The 16,584-nt window shown below is 53.0% G+C and overlaps 1 protein-coding gene across 2 annotated transcripts in view; it reads left to right on the top strand.

Moving 5' to 3' along the window:
• The window catches only part of PLXNA1 (plexin A1), a 112,228-nt gene extending 95,650 nt beyond the window's left edge, over positions 1-16,578 (top strand). The window contains exons 24-32 of one of the 2 annotated variants that reach the window (XM_009284437.2): positions 2,603-2,749; positions 3,584-3,743; positions 4,328-4,431; positions 4,906-5,002; positions 5,697-5,887; positions 6,816-6,985; positions 8,730-8,942; positions 12,712-12,862; positions 16,372-16,578. In XM_009284437.2, the coding sequence (XP_009282712.1) occupies positions 2,603-2,749; positions 3,584-3,743; positions 4,328-4,431; positions 4,906-5,002; positions 5,697-5,887; positions 6,816-6,985; positions 8,730-8,942; positions 12,712-12,862; positions 16,372-16,467 (1,329 nt within the window). In that variant the 3' untranslated portion in view covers positions 16,468-16,578. Of the gene's footprint in view, positions 1-2,602; positions 2,750-3,583; positions 3,744-4,327; positions 4,432-4,905; positions 5,003-5,696; positions 5,888-6,815; positions 6,986-8,729; positions 8,943-12,711; positions 12,863-16,371 lie in introns of those variants that run through there. The other variant, XR_657851.2, reaches the window with a different exon arrangement.
• Positions 16,579-16,584: the final 6 nt, after the last annotated feature.

The following is a 16,584-nucleotide window of genomic DNA, read 5'->3' as shown; positions in this document are numbered from 1 at the left end:
CCCCCCCCCCCTTGCTCAGACCCCCAGCAGTGAGCAAACTGCATCAGGGCTGGCAGCGTGGGCACAGCCATGTTTGGGGGGCAGGCTCCCCTCCATCAACCTACAGGGCCGCCCAGCCCCATCTCAGTGGTCCCGTCCTGTATCTCACCTGATGGAGATCATCTCGGGGCAACTGCCCAGCGCTGGTTTCTGTGGCCCCTGTTCGTTTTGTTGGTCTCTGTCAGGGACAAGCCCTAAACCATCCTCATCTGTTGTGGTTCAGTGAGCTGTGACCCATGGCAGCATCTCGGCCCCAGTCCTCAAGAGGCGGTGGGGACAGTGAGCTTGGGAGTGAGGTTTTGGATTTTAAGGGTAGGACCCACATTCGGAACAGGTGGGGAAGCCAAGCTGCAACGTGGAGGATGCGCAGGGTCAGGGGGACAGGGCAGAGGGGCTGTTTCGGTTGATATTAGGGTGCCTGACAGGTCACAAGGAGACCAGGATCCTGGGGCATGCAGGAACCCCCAAAAGCCTGTATGGTGCTGGAGGAGTGAAGTACCCATCACCAGGACCGCTGATGCCTCCACCCCTCCGGGGAGGCCATAGGGCCAGCTTTAATCCACGCATCCAAAAAGAGATTTATTGCCTATCAGCCCGGCTGGCGTCCGAGGAGTGGAGGAGGTGATGCTGTGATGCCTGGAGTGCAACTGGGCCACCATTGTGGGAAGGGCTGAACCGACCTGTCTCGGTGGGGATCCCCAGAGGTAGGCGCAGAGCTGCAGATGGGTGAGCAGCAACCATGCCTCGCCAAAGAGGGGAAATCTGTGGGCTGAGATGGGAACAGCCATGCCAGATGTGAGCAGGAGTCCTGCTCCAAGCTATCCTCCATCCACACCACTTCCGCAGACTTGGAAGTTTTACGAGGAGTTTTTACAAGCAACTGGAAGAAGCAACTTGAGTCTTTCCACCGTGGCCGGAGGGGTGGGCTCGGTGTGCCATGGGAGCCCCTGGGGACTCACAGCTCTGCGGCCAGCCTGGCACTCCTGCCTTGCCGGGCAGCCGGTAATGCGTAGTGTAGCACCCACCTTGGGTTTCTCACTTTTCCAAGCTGACTTAATGAAGCCAAGTTTGCAAATGAAACATAATTTCAAAGACAGGCGTGTTGTCGGAAGGTCTGGGGATGATGTATGCCTGTTCCTGCTCGTTAGCAGCTGTCTCTTTAATTACCGCAGATGCTAACGAGATGCTAACAGCATATGGTGACAGGGAGAGCAGCCGCACTTTGCACCAAAGTACAATTTATTTGTGAGGCGGCTGGGAGGGAGGAGTGAGGGCTGGTGGGGTAAAATCTGCTGGGACTTCTCTCTGTCCTCTCTGCTCCCATCGTACCCTTTTTACTCCCTTAGGGCTGATGCCTGTGTCTGGAAGGGCTCAATGGGATGCAGCTCAGGGGAGAGGTTTGGGCCCTGGGTGATAAAGGGGTGTCCACTTCCAGCCACCCTACACCAACTCGGCTGGGAGGGAGGAGTGAGGGCTGGTGGGGTAAAATCTGCTGGGACTTCTCTCTGTCCTCTCTGCTCCCATCGTACCCTTTTTACTCCCTTAGGGCTGATGCCTGTGTCTGGAAGGGCTCAATGGGATGCAGCTCAGGGGAGAGGTTTGGGCCCTGGGTGATAAAGGGGTGTCCACTTCCAGCCACCCTACGCCAACTCATGGCTCCAAGCTGGTTGGTTGGTGCCTCCAACCTTGGCGGGTCCTTTGCTGTTCCTGGGTTGCTGCAGTTCCAGCATCCAGCATCTTTGGGGGGAGTGTCTGGTCCAGTTCTCCTCTCCCTTCCTCCCACCTATGACATAGACACTGATGTGGCTCTGGCTGGTGGCTAAACCTAGCTCTGACTACAGGGGTTTGGCAGTGGGGACATGTAGGTGGCAAATGGTTTAACTGCAGGAAACCTCATTGCCTGGTCCCCCCCATCAGCTGGAGACTCAGGATAGGGTTGCCAGTGAGTTGCTCTCTTGCTTTTCCTTCCCAGTGGATCGGGCTGGCTGTGCCCAGCCGTCATATGGAGAAACCTCCTTTGACCTTCTCTCATGTGAGACTGGGCTCCTGGCAGATGCCAGAACTGCATTGTGATACCTGGGCAAGAGCCCCCAGGCTGTCCCACTGCAGTGTGCCCTTTCCAGTCTTCAGGTGCTTCTCTTGGCTGGGCCAGCTCAAAAGATAGGCTATATCCCATACACAAAGTCCCCAGACCCAACCTGCTCTTCACTAGCCCCGAATTTAACCTTTTTAGCTCATTTTTGGCCTGTAGAATGAGCAGAATTCACCGGGGATTATCTGGAAACTCTGGGAAGCTGAGCCCTAGGGGTTGATAGACAAGGGAACAACCTCCAGCGAGCTTGGAAGGAGAGAATGAGCTCCTCCACAGGATGAATTTTGCCATGTGCCCCCTTCCTTGCAGTCTTGAGCAAGGGCTGGAGGCTCTTTATAAAGCCATGTATGGGGCTCGATGCTGTAGGGCCACAGCAGGCTCCTGACACGGTGGTGGTTCTTGAAAGGCAAATCTGGTGCCTGGCACCTTCTCACCCCTCTCTCTCCCTCTCTTCCATCCCCTGTCCCTCAGGAGTGTGCTGGGGAACCACTCTTCATGCTCTACTGTGCCATCAAGCAGCAGATGGAGAAGGGACCCATTGATGCCATTACAGGAGAGGCTCGCTACTCCCTCAGTGAAGACAAGCTTATCCGGCAGCAGATTGACTACAAAATGTTGGTTAGTGAAAGCAGAAGCCTCACTGCTACTAGTGCTTGCCAGGACTGCTAGGTCCAGCTATTTAACAAGATCTTGGAGGCACCCAAAGTACTTTGCAGAGAGTGTATTGTCTCTTGTTCTTCTTTCCAGCATCCCTGGGGTGCCTCTTGCCCTCTCTGTTGTCCATCTCAGCTAGGGTCATAAATGGGGCCTTTGCATGGCAAGGTTTGCTCTTGCCATGGAGCTGAGAAAGCCAAACGTGAACTGAATCCCCCTCCACACCTCTCCCAGCAAACCCCATGGCCCTGACAGATACGGGGCCACAGACGCTGTTGAGCACATGCTGCCAGGAGCAGCCAGTGGCTCATGTTGGGTGGGGATCAAAGTTAGAGCCTTGAGATTACTGCAGGAGATGGAGAGATACTTCTCTTCCTCCATATAAGCCAACTCCTCTGTCCAGCTGACTAAGCCAGACCCTACCCCTGGCTTAGTCTGCAGCTGGTTCTTCACCACCTCGATCTCCACCGGGGTGGGGTTGGGAGGGGAGTGGAGTGTGCCTGAGCATCTTTCAGGCTAGACGGGTTTTGGTGAGTTGGGCACCGTTTGCTGGCCCAGGATTCCTTCACTGACACTGTGCTGCCTTTCTGGGAATAGTTGGAGATTTGAGGGTGATGGGGAGAGGTGGGGAGAAAGGGGGAGCAGGAATGTGCCATGTGGCTGCAACTCCGCAGCAGCCCGGGAGGTGAGAAGACATGGCCTTGTAGACAGCTGTAGCCCCATGTCCTTGGACCTGCCTTTGCAGCCAGTGTGTCACAACCACTCACTCGAGTCTTTCTGCCCCCCTGTGCTGTGCAGACCCTCAACTGTGTGAACCCTGAGAACGAGAACGCCCCGGAGATCCCTGTCAAGGTGCTGAACTGCGACACCATCACGCAGGTGAAAGAGAAGCTGCTGGACGCTGTCTACAAGGGGGTGCCCTATTCCCAGCGACCCAAAGCCGGAGACATGGACCTGGGTAAGAGAGAGGCCAAGCACTTCCCTGTGGGGAGCAGGGATGTGACTAAGAGCAGAAGTGCCAAAAAACCTGTTCAAGGCAGAAAATCCGCATCTCCTACAGGAGAGGAGACCTGGCAGGACCAGAGCATTTGTGCTTGTCCGGTCTACTTTTGCTGTGCTGGTGGCACTGACTCTGTGTGGGGACCCCTGGCATGAGAGTGTGGGTCCTGCCAGTAGAGAGGATGGGGAGAGGAGCCTCCTCGGCTCTGGCTGTGGTTTGGATTGCAGGCTTGAGGTGGCTGAGGTCCAAGGAGGCCAGCACTAGTTGAGAACAAGTGTTAACAGTCCTGTTCTTAAAGGAGGGGCAGGAGAATGAAGAGGAGAGGAGCAAAGGAAACAGTCGCCAGGGTCGGATTGATGCTGTCTTTCCTTGAGTACTTAGAAACAGTCTTTGCCCAACGCCACATTGATAGTCATCAGTCCTGGGGTTCAGAAGGTGGTGGGAGGGCTCTTTTGTTGATGTCCAGACCGTGCTCCTACCTCGTCTTGGCTTTGTGCTCCTATCGCCCCCTAACCATGAGCCCTTCTCCCTCATGGGGACAGAGTGGCGGCAGGGCAGGATGGCCCGGATCATACTGCAGGATGAAGATGTCACCACAAAGATCGACAATGACTGGAAGAGGCTAAACACCCTGGCCCACTACCAGGTAAGGCTGTCTGTGGTGGAGAGCACTGAGCAGTCACCAGCTGCTTTGAGCTTGAGCATCTCTTCTTCCTCCTCATTTTGGTCAGGGCCTGGGCTCAGCTCTCCAGACCGTGCTGCTCATGCAGAGGCATGGCCAGGAGGCATGCAGTCACTTTCCTGCGTGGGCCCCATGTTTATGGTCCTTCCGTTCAAGGAAGCACTAAATGGGGCATCTTCAGGACTCATAGAGGCTGTTTCCTGCTCTGACCTTACTTTGCCATTTTCATGTCAAGGTTTCTGGTGTGTTCCTGTTCTGACCTCTGCTCCCGATCTGTCACAGGGGTAGATATGTAGGTCTCCTTTGCAGGAGATGGATGTCCCTGGGGTGGGGTGCAGTGTAGCTTCATCCCTCCTGGGCTGGTTTCTCCCTGCTGTGGGGCTGTTCCTCCTGTGCTTCTCTGGTGTCACAGCCTGCTCACGCCATCTCTGCCCCCAGGTGACAGACGGCTCCTCGGTAGCCCTGGTGCCGAAGCAGAACTCGGCGTACAACATCTCCAACTCCTCCACCTTCACCAAGTCCCTCAGCAGATACGGTGAGCACGGAGGGGCATCCTCCACTGTGCTGGCAGGGGAGGCAGCACCAGGCTGGGCTTGCAGACCAAGGCACAGGGCAGGTGATTGTAACTGTGGCTCACGTGAACAAGGTCCTCCAAACCCCTGGCTCTCCTGCACCATGCTATTTGTTCTGGTGTCAGAGAGGGAGCAGATGCCCTCAGAGCCATCTCTCTTTGCAACATGTCAGACTCGGGGGAGAAAGACACATGTCAGATGGCTGCTGCTAAGGGATCCCCTTCCTTTTATTCCCCTGAAATCTAATTAAAATAGGCACAGAGGCACTTTGCACTTAAATGAGCAGAGTTGAAGACTCCAGTGAACATGCTGGCAAGTGTGCTTCAGCCTTGGTTTGGAAGGAAATAGTGTGGTCAGCTCAGACCGACACAGGAGGCATCTGTGATCCTGGCACCTGCGTGCTGGGAGCAGGGCAGGCCCCTGCAGAATCCCTTCCACGATGGTCCTGGCCCCTGTACCTCAGCCAGGCTTGCATGTAGCCCGGCAGGCTGTGAGCACGGTCCCAGCAGAGCTCCCAGTCCACGGTGGCTGCAGAGGCTGGATCCCAAAGCTCCCGTTTCATGGCCATGACGTGCGGAGGGAAGGGAGGTTGATGGGGCTGGCGGCGAGGTGCAGGTGGGCAGGGTACGAGCATCCCCCTGTGCTCGGTGCTTGCAGAGAGCATGCTGCGGACAGCCAGCAGCCCCGACAGCCTGCGCTCACGGACCCCCATGATCACCCCTGACTTGGAGAGCGGCACCAAGCTCTGGCACCTGGTAAAAAACCACGACCACATGGACCAGCGGGAGGGCGACCGGGGCAGCAAGATGGTCTCTGAAATCTACCTGACCCGTCTGTTAGCCACCAAGGTATGGCATGGAGACACAGAGCTGCCGCCTGGCTTTTCAGATCTGGATGGGGAGGGTTTTGGTGTAGTGATTTGGGTTGTCCAAAAATGGTAAGCACTGCTTTTTTAATAACCACCTGCTTCAGCACAGGAGGAGCTACTCTCTTCGTCTTTGGGCTTTCCTGAGCTGGAGGTGATGTTTTTGTGTGTCAAAACCCTCAGTGAATATCCCTTGAGTGGATTTTCCTATTTGCTTTTTGCACCCTTCGTCGTTTTTACTGTTCCCTGTATTCTTGAGGAGCTGCTGGACTGCAAAGCAGAGATGCCCTGGGGCAGGGGCCTCATCCCCTTTGGTGTTCGGGATAAAGCTGCAAAATCAGTGATGTGGGAAGGGTAATTACCCGGGGCATTTGGCATCGCAGCGGGTTCCCGGTCCCTCAGTGCATACAAAACCTTCTGTAGTGCCGAGCGGGTGCTGTGTGTCTGAGATATCCCTAGAGAGGAGTGGAGGGCTGTGCTGAAGGTACTGGCTCAGGATTGCAGAGACTGGGCTCAGCCATTTCCCCTGTGACTTGGCTCCCTGCCTCGTGGGACGAGGGCTTGTTCAGCAATGTTTGTCATCAGGTCTCGGGTACCTTAATGGGACCCAAGTAAAGGCCATGATATGATGTACATCTGCTTGGTTTTTGCTCTGTATGGTGTTTTTATTTGTATGCTTTTAGCGTGCCAGATCGTGCAGTGAAGGAGGTACCTCATTACTGCAGAGTCTGTTTCCCAGTATAAACCACTGAGAACCGGTAGAGTTACACAGACTGTACTGTGCTTCTCTTCCAGGTGGTAGGAATACAAGTAATAGGAAATTGGTTTAAAGGCCTACCTTTAGTTAAAGGCTCATCTCTCTGGTGGCACTGGGCGTTGCCGAGTCACCCTTCTCTCTTTCTCCTCCTCAGGGCACCCTGCAGAAATTCGTGGATGACCTGTTTGAGACCATCTTCAGCACAGCACATCGTGGGAGCGCGCTGCCCCTTGCCATCAAATACATGTTTGATTTCCTGGATGAACAAGCTGATAAGCATCAGATCAATGATTACGATGTCAGGCACACCTGGAAGAGTAACTGGTAATGGAAAGGGGCAGTGGGACGGGGTTAACGATATCACAGCTAAGGATACTTCCAACCCCTCCCACAGGGAGCAGAAATATGTCCCTGGAAATGATCCAGGACAAGAGAGGCCCATATCTCTGTATTTCGGGTGTGGGTAAATCCCTTGCATGCCTTCCTGCAGCAGAAAAAAATCCCAGGAATGCAATGGTCCCTCAGCCCTTCCATCCCCAAATCCCGGGCACCACGCTCCCCCTGACGGCTAGAGTCGGACAAGGACCTCAGCGGTTTTGTTCCCATCTTACCTTGAGCAAACGCCGCTTGGGCTTCCCCGTCCTCTGGGCACCTCCGGAGATGCCAGCCCCAATTCTCATCTCGACTGTCCTAAAGGTGTTTCCGCGCTCCCTCCCGTCACTCAGCCGAGCGTGCCTAACAAAGTCAGCATAAAGCCATGTATGCATCCTCCCTAACCTCGCCTGCAGAGCCAGACCATCGGCTCTGCTAATCGCTCTCTGAAAAGCAGGGCGGAGTGGCTGATGAGACCTCCGTAAGTGCCGTGCTGGGGCCAGGGCTCAAGCAGGCGTTGGCTCTTGCTCTGCAGCCCCCCCTCGGTGTTTTACTTTTCTGCTACCTCACTGATTTCATCTCTCTGATCTTGCTGTTACTGGAGACGGGTACGTACATTCCCGTGTCTGGCATTTGTTAAATGGCAGCCAAATTGCTTTTGTATAGTTCAGTAACTGTTGGCAATTAGCAGGGCAGGAAAAGAAACATTTTTAAATGGAGATGTGAGAGCGCGGAAGTGCTTGGAACTGATTTATAACTCAGCTTTCTATATTAAAAGAAGGAGTGAAAGGCAAGGGAGGAAAAAAAAGCCCCGCTCTGCAGGGGCTGGGCATGCAGGCTCCTGCATGCTAATGCCTGTGCTTATCTCTGGGCGCTAATTCGATGTGTGGAGCTAATTTCTCGAGGCCATTCCCTTCACAAATGAAATATGTACATGCACCCGGTACCCTCATTAGGGAAGTCCTGGGGAATGAAGTGTGTTTTGTCTAAGATAAAAGCATTCGCTGGGTGTTGCTGCTGAGGGATGACAGAGCGGAGAGGCTTTCTGATGGGGGGAGACCCTGAGATGCTTCTGGAAGAGGAGAGGGGCAGCAGGATTGGGAAATGGAGCCATGGAGAGTGGCACCTGTGTCAGTATGCAGCAAACATCCAGTCGGTGGCTGGCCAGGAGACCCACTGCCTCTACAGCTGAGAGCTTTATTTCCAGCATCTGAGGCTGCCTAAATTCTCCTCTGGTGTTAAATGTGCTAATGAGTCCCTTGAGGAGTCCAGTTAACCCACTCCTCCTACACGAGATGCCACACGGCGCTGTAGACAGGCTTATTGATGCGAGAGAAGGGGACTGTGCCTGATGTGACCCATGGGCTCAGCAAGGGCTCTTCAGTATGAGTGGATCCTCGGAGAAATCGCAGATCTGCGCTGCCCTGGTTTGCCTTTGGAGATGTTGGCAGTGCTGAGGAATTTCTCCACGGAGAGCTGTGGCCATGTGGGGGTGGGCAGAGGACGTGGTATTGCAATGGGGCAGAGGGGAACAGCCATTTACCCCAGGTTGTTTGCATTCCTGGGGCGCTGGGAAAAGCATTCTGCCCAATTTTGGGTCATGGGGAACTCCTCCTCTGCAACTGGAGACGCATGTGCGCTGGCTGCCATGTAGAGCTCAGTTCAGGTGCTGACTCCTGTTTCCTTCTTCCCTCAGTCTACCTCTACGTTTTTGGGTGAATGTGATTAAGAACCCCCAGTTTGTGTTCGACATTCACAAGAACAGTATTACTGATGCCTGCCTATCCGTGGTGGCTCAGACATTCATGGACTCCTGCTCAACTTCTGAGCACAAGCTAGGAAAAGACTCTCCCTCCAACAAACTACTGTATGCCAAGGACATCCCCAACTACAAGAGCTGGGTAGAAAGGTGAGTAGGCTTGGCAATAGCTCCTTGAGTCACCTGGAGGAGTTACAGTAGACGTATGTGGGTGTGGGGACTTGGGTCGTTGGGAGGACTCCTCTTGGCAGCTGTCTGAAGAGGGATCGTATTAACGCTTGTGGAAGGTGATCCTTTCATTTGGGAGATGATGCTTTCTCGTGATTGTCTCCTGGAATGAGTTTGCAATGACTATTTGACAGAGCCGTTTATGACTTGCTTAAAGGGTGCTAAAAGCAACCTCAGCTTTTAGGCTGTCTGATGTTTTCTGTTGTAAAAACTTGGTCTGTGCTAAGGAATTGCTAACACCTAGAATCATAGCATCATTAAGGTTGGAAAAGACCTCTAAGATCATCGAGTCCAACCGCCAACCCAACACCACCATGCCCACTAAACCATGTCCCTAAGTGAATCCCTCCCTTGATTGCTTTTGAAGAGCAGTGAGAAGTCAGCCTTGGACTAGAGGAAGTGCCTTTTTTCTACCGTGACAATACACGCAGGTTTTGCTGAAATGGTTGAAAATTACCGTTTCCAATCTCTCATCCACCTGTACATCTCACCTGGGATCCTGATGAGAGCACATGCTCTGAAGCAGTGCTTGGGCTGCTGTCGCTGTGCTGAGGAGCAGGGAGAGGAGCGGGTCCCCTGACTCCTTCTGACACCCTTCACCTTCACTGTTAGCTGATGAGAGACATCCTTCTGTCCCGCTGAATTAATGCAGTGTTAAAGGTTCAGGGTTTGAATGCTACTGATTGCAAATTGATGCGCTCAGGCATAATGCTGTGTTTAGCTTTATCCTTTTGGGAGTGAAACCTAGGAGATATCCTCCAAATCCCTCCAAATAGAGCTACTCTTAAAATGTTACTGTGTGGCAAAGTGGGACTTCATCAAGCTTAAAAAATGGCAGATTTCAGGTTGCTGATGCAACTTTCCCCTTGTGTTGATATGCTGTGCTATAGCTCATGCTCTTTTTTTTTTTTTTTTTTTTTTTCCCCTGAGGAGCCTTCCCTTTTTCACCATCTAGACTGGATACAGAATGAACCAAATGAAAGATGTCCAGGCAACAATAAGCATCATATTCTCTAGTTTGCAAGCGTGGGACTTTGTAGCCCAAATCATCCTTTGGATGCTCACTTGTACAGTTATTTTTGTTGCACCATTGGCATGCCTGGTGCTTTGCAGACGGGTACAAGGACAAGCTTCTTCCCTCGAGGAAGATAGGGCTTGGATCAGAAGAAAAGATGCCCCTGAAATGCTATGGCTGAGATGAGAGATGAGCTGCATTGTAATAGGATAAAGTTCTTTGTGGGGGGCTGGAGGGGGCTTTGGAGTGGGGTCCTGTAGGAACATCGCAAACTTCATGAAGTGAATTTCTCTGACCTTGCCACCTCTGTGACAAAAATATTCAGCTCTGTGTGTGCCCAGAGAAAAAAAGGTATAAAACCATTCCAGAGCTAAACATTGGTCTAGACATGCTGTGTCCCTGGGGAGGAGGTGGGAGATCTCACCGGTGACAGATGTTCCTGCCATCGCTTACCACTGGTACGGTCCCAGAGGCAGCCGAGCAGGGGGCAGAGCTGCCCCGTGCAGGGTGCGACTGCATCTCCTACTGCTCCTCTGCTGCAGGGATTTGTGGTGTAATCTGCATTTCTGGCTTTTGGCACGGTTATCGTCGCAAAGCTTTGCAGAGGCAGGATGGGAGCGATGCGTGGGCAGCTGAGTGGGACTGCTAGTCCCAACAGCAGGTCTGTCTGCCACCTTGGTTCAGGCACCAGCAGAAAAAAGGGCATCTTGCCAGTCCGAGGCAGGAATAGCACAGTAAAGGGCTTGGGAGGTGTGGAGCCTGGGAAAACCCAAAGGGACTGCTGCTGGGGTCGTGTCTGGGTAGGTGTCCTCTGGAAATGGTAGGTGTGACTGGGATCTTGGTCCGCACGAGCCATGCATGCTTGTATTGAAAAATGATGGTTTCCTGCCATCCTTTGTGTCATGATAAAACCCAGAACGTAAAACTGCTGCATGTTACCTGGATATCTTCTTGTGGCAGCCACAAAAGCTTTCTTCTTCAGCAGGTCTAACTTCGTACATTCATCTCCCATGAGTCCCTTCCCACAGGGGCTTTCACCTACGGGTGAAGGGTGGCCAGGAGGATCTCTATGGGTTTTCTTTGCTAATCAAAGCTGTCTGGAACTGAGAAGGTTGGGCATATTGTCCCTAATATTCCTCAGCACAGGTAGAAGTAATGTCAGCTTTAGGAGACGTCACTCTGGGGGTGATCTGTCTAGTGTTGTAGCAGATCTCTTGATGCCTGGTTTAGTCAGAGGTCCTCACCTCAGACCACTGCTCTCTTGGCAGCATCCAGGAAATCTCTCGCATCACTTTCTGGGTGTGAATGAGCCTCCTTGTAAAAACTGCCCAAGTATTTTATCACTAGCTGAGTTCAGCGCTGTGGGATGGAGTGGATCCTTGTATTCATCTCCTCAAGTGGTCTTGCTGCCATCTGCTCCTGTCCAAGTGCTTCAGCCATGTTCCATCTCAGCGTTCAGCTGATGATGCTAATGATGCTAATCACTGTACCAGAAACTTCACTGAGTGAGGAGTCATGAGGAGTAAAGCAAAGCTGGGAGAGACTGGCACTCTGTATTTCCAGATGGTGGGAGCAGCCAGGGCTCATTTGCTGTGGGTAGGGTTTCTTTTTTAATAGAGGCCTGCGGACACAACCCTGGTTTCCAAAAGGACCTCAGTGGCCAGTCCACTGGTGCGTCTGCTTGGTGTAACCCTCCTGCTGCAATGGGGTGCTGCAACTTTGTTCTTTCTGGGTTTTGATGAATAAATATCCTTTTGGATATTCTGTTTTTCCACTATGATTCTGGACCATATAAGCTGTGTCTGGGTTTCCCTGTATTTGCTGAGCATATCAGTGAGGCAGCTATGGGATAGGACTGCAAATCTTAAGGTGTCCTAGGAAATGTAAGGTAGTATCCTTCTGGTAGCAACCATCAGAGAAGCACAAGGAAGGCAGGAAGGGACCAAGTTGTTTGACCCAGGCATGCCCTAAGACATCAGCTACTTCCTCTGCTGCCCAGGATCCTCTGAGTTCACAGATGTGTCTGCAGAACCTCGGTTTTCACTGAAAACAAAAGCTCCTCGTAGCTTTTTGGTAACTTCTGAGCATGGCCAGTGGCAGTCATAGGCTGTGTTGAATGCCTGTTGCTGAGGAAGACATAACCACGCGGGCGTGTATTACTGCAAGGGCTGGATGTGAACTTGTCTTGTGTTCATGCACCAAGTATTTAATTGAATGTAAAGGGGCATCATTGGCTTTAGTGACACGGTGACCTTCGAGAATGGTAGCAAAGCCTTATGTGTTGCTGCAGGCATGGAGGATTCTGGTGGATGCGGTTTGGTGGCAAAACATGCCAATGGGATGGGAAGGAGGAAAAATGTGTGGTTTAGGAGAGGGTGGGAAATCCCTCAGAGTAGCAGCTCCTGGCTTTCCAGCACGGGGAGCTGAGCTGGGCTGGGTTCAGCGCTGCTCCATCGGGAGCGTGTTCCTAATGATGCTGACCGCTCTGCGGAGTGCTCAGAGACCTCTTGATGAGCAGTGGCGTTACAATGGGTGACTGTGGTATGTCACTGCTCGGAGACATGATGCTCTTCACCTTGCCTCTCCGGTGGCTGTTCTCAGTGAGCTTCGCAGCGGGGACCCATCCTCTTCTGTCTGTCCCTATTTCTGACCCACTCTTCTGTTTCTCCTTTGCAGATATTATGCAGATATAGCTAAAATGCCAGCGATCAGTGACCAGGACATGAGCGCATACCTGGCGGAGCAGTCGCGGTTACACCTCAGCCAGTTCAACAGTATGAGCGCGCTGCACGAGATCTACTCCTACATCACCAAGTACAAGGACGAGGTAAGACGCGGCGATGGGGAGTCAAGCCTGGGCTGCGAGCTGTGTCCCTTTGCCTGCGTTTCTGCAGTCCCACACTTTTTCCTATAGAAAAACACCCTGTGAAATGCAGGAGAGCAACGTAGTCCATGTCTGTACTTGGGCTGGTGGGAAAGGAAAGGTTTGGGAGGCGTGTAGGCAGCGCTTTGTTCCCCATATTTTCTGCAGTGAGTAATGTGGGAAACACCTATTTTTCTACACATTTGGCACATGAGCTCCTCGGGGCTACAGAGTTAGCGGCATTATCTCAGTGCGCCTCTCTGCCACCACCGGCCCAGCGCTGCGGCAGTACCAACGCCGTGTGATTATACAGGCAGTGTCTGGCTCTGCTGCCCAGGGATGCTAGAGAATGTGGTGGCCTCTTCAGTGCTTGCTTTGTGAACATCAGTAAGAATGGTTAAAACTCCCTCTGTTGTAATTTATACAAATCAGCTTCGTAAAGCACTGCTCAAATCCACACCCCACATCTTTTTATTAAAGCAATAAAATATGTAACTACAGTAAAATATGGATCTATACATATAACATGATAGTATAGGTTTTATTGTCCCAATAAAGGGGATTGACAGCTGTGTTTGAACGATGGCTTATTTAGGTGACAGAATGCCAGAACATCTCTTTGCTCGGAGAGAGCCGGGAGAGCTGGCCTTTCGCCCCGCAGGGGGAGGAAACGGGGTCCCCGTCGTACCCTGCAGCAATCCCAAGAGGCATCTCCCAGCACCTCTTTGAGGTGTGAATTTAGGGAGTCCATGGGCAGGTCATAGCAGACCTGGCCCCTGGGTCTAAGGTCAGCACTGGGACCATGGTGGCCAAAATCCTTGTGGAGCTAGGTGCTTCGCAGGAGTGAGGAGGAGGAGGATGGCCTGGCTTGCCTACAGGGATGGGAGGAAACCCTGGTGCTTGGGAAGGTGCCACGTGGTGGTCACTGTGCAGCTGGTGGCCATGTACTGATGACCATGCTGGTGGGAGCTCTGTGCCACTCCCCAAATGAGTTGGGATGGCACATCCAGGAGGCCCCCATAGCTCTGTGTGATGAGTTGGCCGTGTAGGGTTCTTGGGGTTTTACAGTTTGTATAACAGCTCTGTGGCTACCACGAGAGTGGAAGAGGAGCAGTCTGAAGGATCTAGATCTGCTGTGGGGCAGCTACCATCCCTCAGCCATCATCAAGTGCTCGCTTCCTCCGGGCTAAAAGTCCCCCAGGCCTTAAATAAATCCTCCAAGCCCTGGGCGAGAGCAGGGAGCGGACCATGTGGCATTAATAAGCTGCTCTTCAGGGGCACAGGTCCTCTTCTTGCCCACTAATGGCAACCTGACATCTGTTGAGTGTCTTGGTGCCGCCCGCTCTCTGAGCATCGCAAGTGTGTTCACAGCTCTCAGGAACTTCTTTTATTATTTGTAATGGGATTAATAAATCGCAGCTGTTCCCTTTGTTTGTTTTCATTCATTAAGCACAATTATATGCAGCCCGATTGCACCCTCTTTGATGCAAAATGGGAGAGAATAATTTTTCCTGTTGTTCAGTGCAATAATATGCTGTCATCGGCTGTGAATGAAAATCATAATTAATTTTCATTTGGGTACTTGCATCTTGGTAATCAGTGGTCCTGGCTCCTTACAGCAGGTGACAAACCTGGGTCTCTCTCTGTGCTCGGCACAGGTTTCCTTTGACTGCATTGTTTCCATAAGGCTGAGGTAAAAGAGGAGCAAATAAATGCAGGGGCAGGTTGTGAATCTTTCGACACCTCAGCATCCCAGGATACACAGCTGTCTTACCGGGAGAGGTGGAGGAGGCGGGTGGGGGGAATAGGCTCCTCTTCCACTTCTTGGACCAAACTCATTTGGTTCCAGCTCAGCCACCTTTCAGGCATGCGGGGTTTTGATTTCTACATGAGTGTTATTATAGTTATTTCATTCCACGTGTAGCGTGACGGCTGACAGCGGCTGTGGAGATGGATGGCGGGCGAGTGTCCCCGGTGGCAGGTTTTATGGCAGAATCTATGAGCTCTCGCGAGTCCAGCCGCAGCCCAGGGTTGTTGCTGCCAGGGGAGGTAAATCAGATGTGCCCAGCTCTTGCTGGAGAATTTTCCCCTTCTCAGGAGCTGATGCCGGTGTCGAGATGCAGCTTTCCCCTTTCTTTTGGGAAGAGATTCTCCATCGGGCATCTCTTACTGCCCCAGCAGACAGGGACCAGCCTGGTCCTGTCCCAAAAAGCCTGGTGGAGAGCCAGAGCCTGTCGGTGTCCAGAGGCTGCTGCATGGCAGCATGGTGGATGCTGCACAGCACGCCCCGCACGCCGCTCCACAACCCGTCAGTGCTGCAGCAGCTTTTAATCAAAGGGAGCTGATTCCCCATTAAGAAGTTACCTGTAGGGCTCCTGATGGACTTTGCCTGCCTCCTAGTAAGTCTATTAATTATACAACAGTTTGTTTCCAATTATGTGGCCAATGAAATGGTTAATCAAGTCCCCTTGGACGGATGCCTTGATATTTAATTGCAAAAAATTTGCTCTCTCAACTAGCTCACCCGAGGAGATGAGATTTCTGTCAGGTTTGTTTTTTTAAATCAGCTTTTCTGCTCTGCTGGTATGATGTTAGTGAGACAAGACTCCTGGCTGCTGGGAGGGCAGCTGCCCCTGCGTTTTATGCTTCATTACTCCCTTCTCCCCACTCTGAGCCTCGTCCTCCACCCTCCCACTGCTGCCAGTCCTTCCCCGGCCCTGGGGGCATGGCTGCATCCAGCCAGGGACTGTCCCTCCACCCTGCGATCTGTCATCATGGCCAGGAGCTTGTTTAGAGAAAGGGGATTTCAAGGGAGGAAAGTAATCCTCGTATGTCTGTGGGTGCACCCCTTGCACAGGACTGAGTGCTTCCAGCGAGGCAGGCTTTGCTGGTACATATATCTGGTGTCCCCTTCCATCACCCCAGTGTCCCTCAGTTGTCTGCCTTGGGGAGAAACGAGTGGGGTTTTGCCACTGGCGGCAGCCAAAGCCTCATGGGTTTGGTCTTTCTGTGTTCGTGGAACCAGTTCATGGCTTGATCACAGTCTCTGAAACGCAGCCCCTGCCTCCCTAGGCCGTTGGAGTGTTGCTGGAGTCACGGACGTGGCGGGAAGATGTCATTGTCTTGGTTTTGGGGTTCGCCCTCCGTTTGACAATGGATGTTCATTTCCCCACGTGCAAGTTGGCTTCTTGTTAGTATCAAGCAGGTCCCTGGTGTTAACTGCAGCCCCTTGGGGGTCCCGGGAGGCTCTGCCTGTGGGGTGGCAGCACTCAGGGCAGTGTCTTCCACCTCGCGCCTCCTTTGGCCCTTTCCTAGCCCCGTTAGGGATGGGAACGAACCCATGCCGCTTCCCATGGGACCACATCCCTGTGCCCCGATGCCATTGATGAGCCAGCGCATCCACGTGGGCAATGAGGAGCTGATTTGGGTAGGAGGGCATCTCCTCACCCTCTCTTCTCCGCTCTCTCCCCCAGATTTTAGCTGCGTTGGAGAAGGATGAGCAGGCCCGGAGGCAGCGGCTGAGGAGTAAGCTGGAGCAGGCGATCGACACAATGGCCTTAAGCAGCTGAGAAGGCGGCGGCGCGGTGCCAGCATCCCGGGCAGCGGAGGCGGCAGGAGGGAGGGCCGGCCAGCGGCAGCCACGGGCAGAAGACGACTTTGGGGCTGGGGCCGGCTGGACCCGCGGG

This window comes from Aptenodytes forsteri, unplaced genomic scaffold (genome assembly GCF_000699145.1).
Source record: "Aptenodytes forsteri isolate BGI_AS27 unplaced genomic scaffold, ASM69914v1 Scaffold53, whole genome shotgun sequence".
In the NCBI taxonomy this organism is placed as follows: Eukaryota; Metazoa; Chordata; class Aves; order Sphenisciformes; family Spheniscidae; genus Aptenodytes; species Aptenodytes forsteri.
Note: the sequence above shows the minus strand (reverse complement) of the source record. Positions and strands in the feature narration are given on the sequence as shown.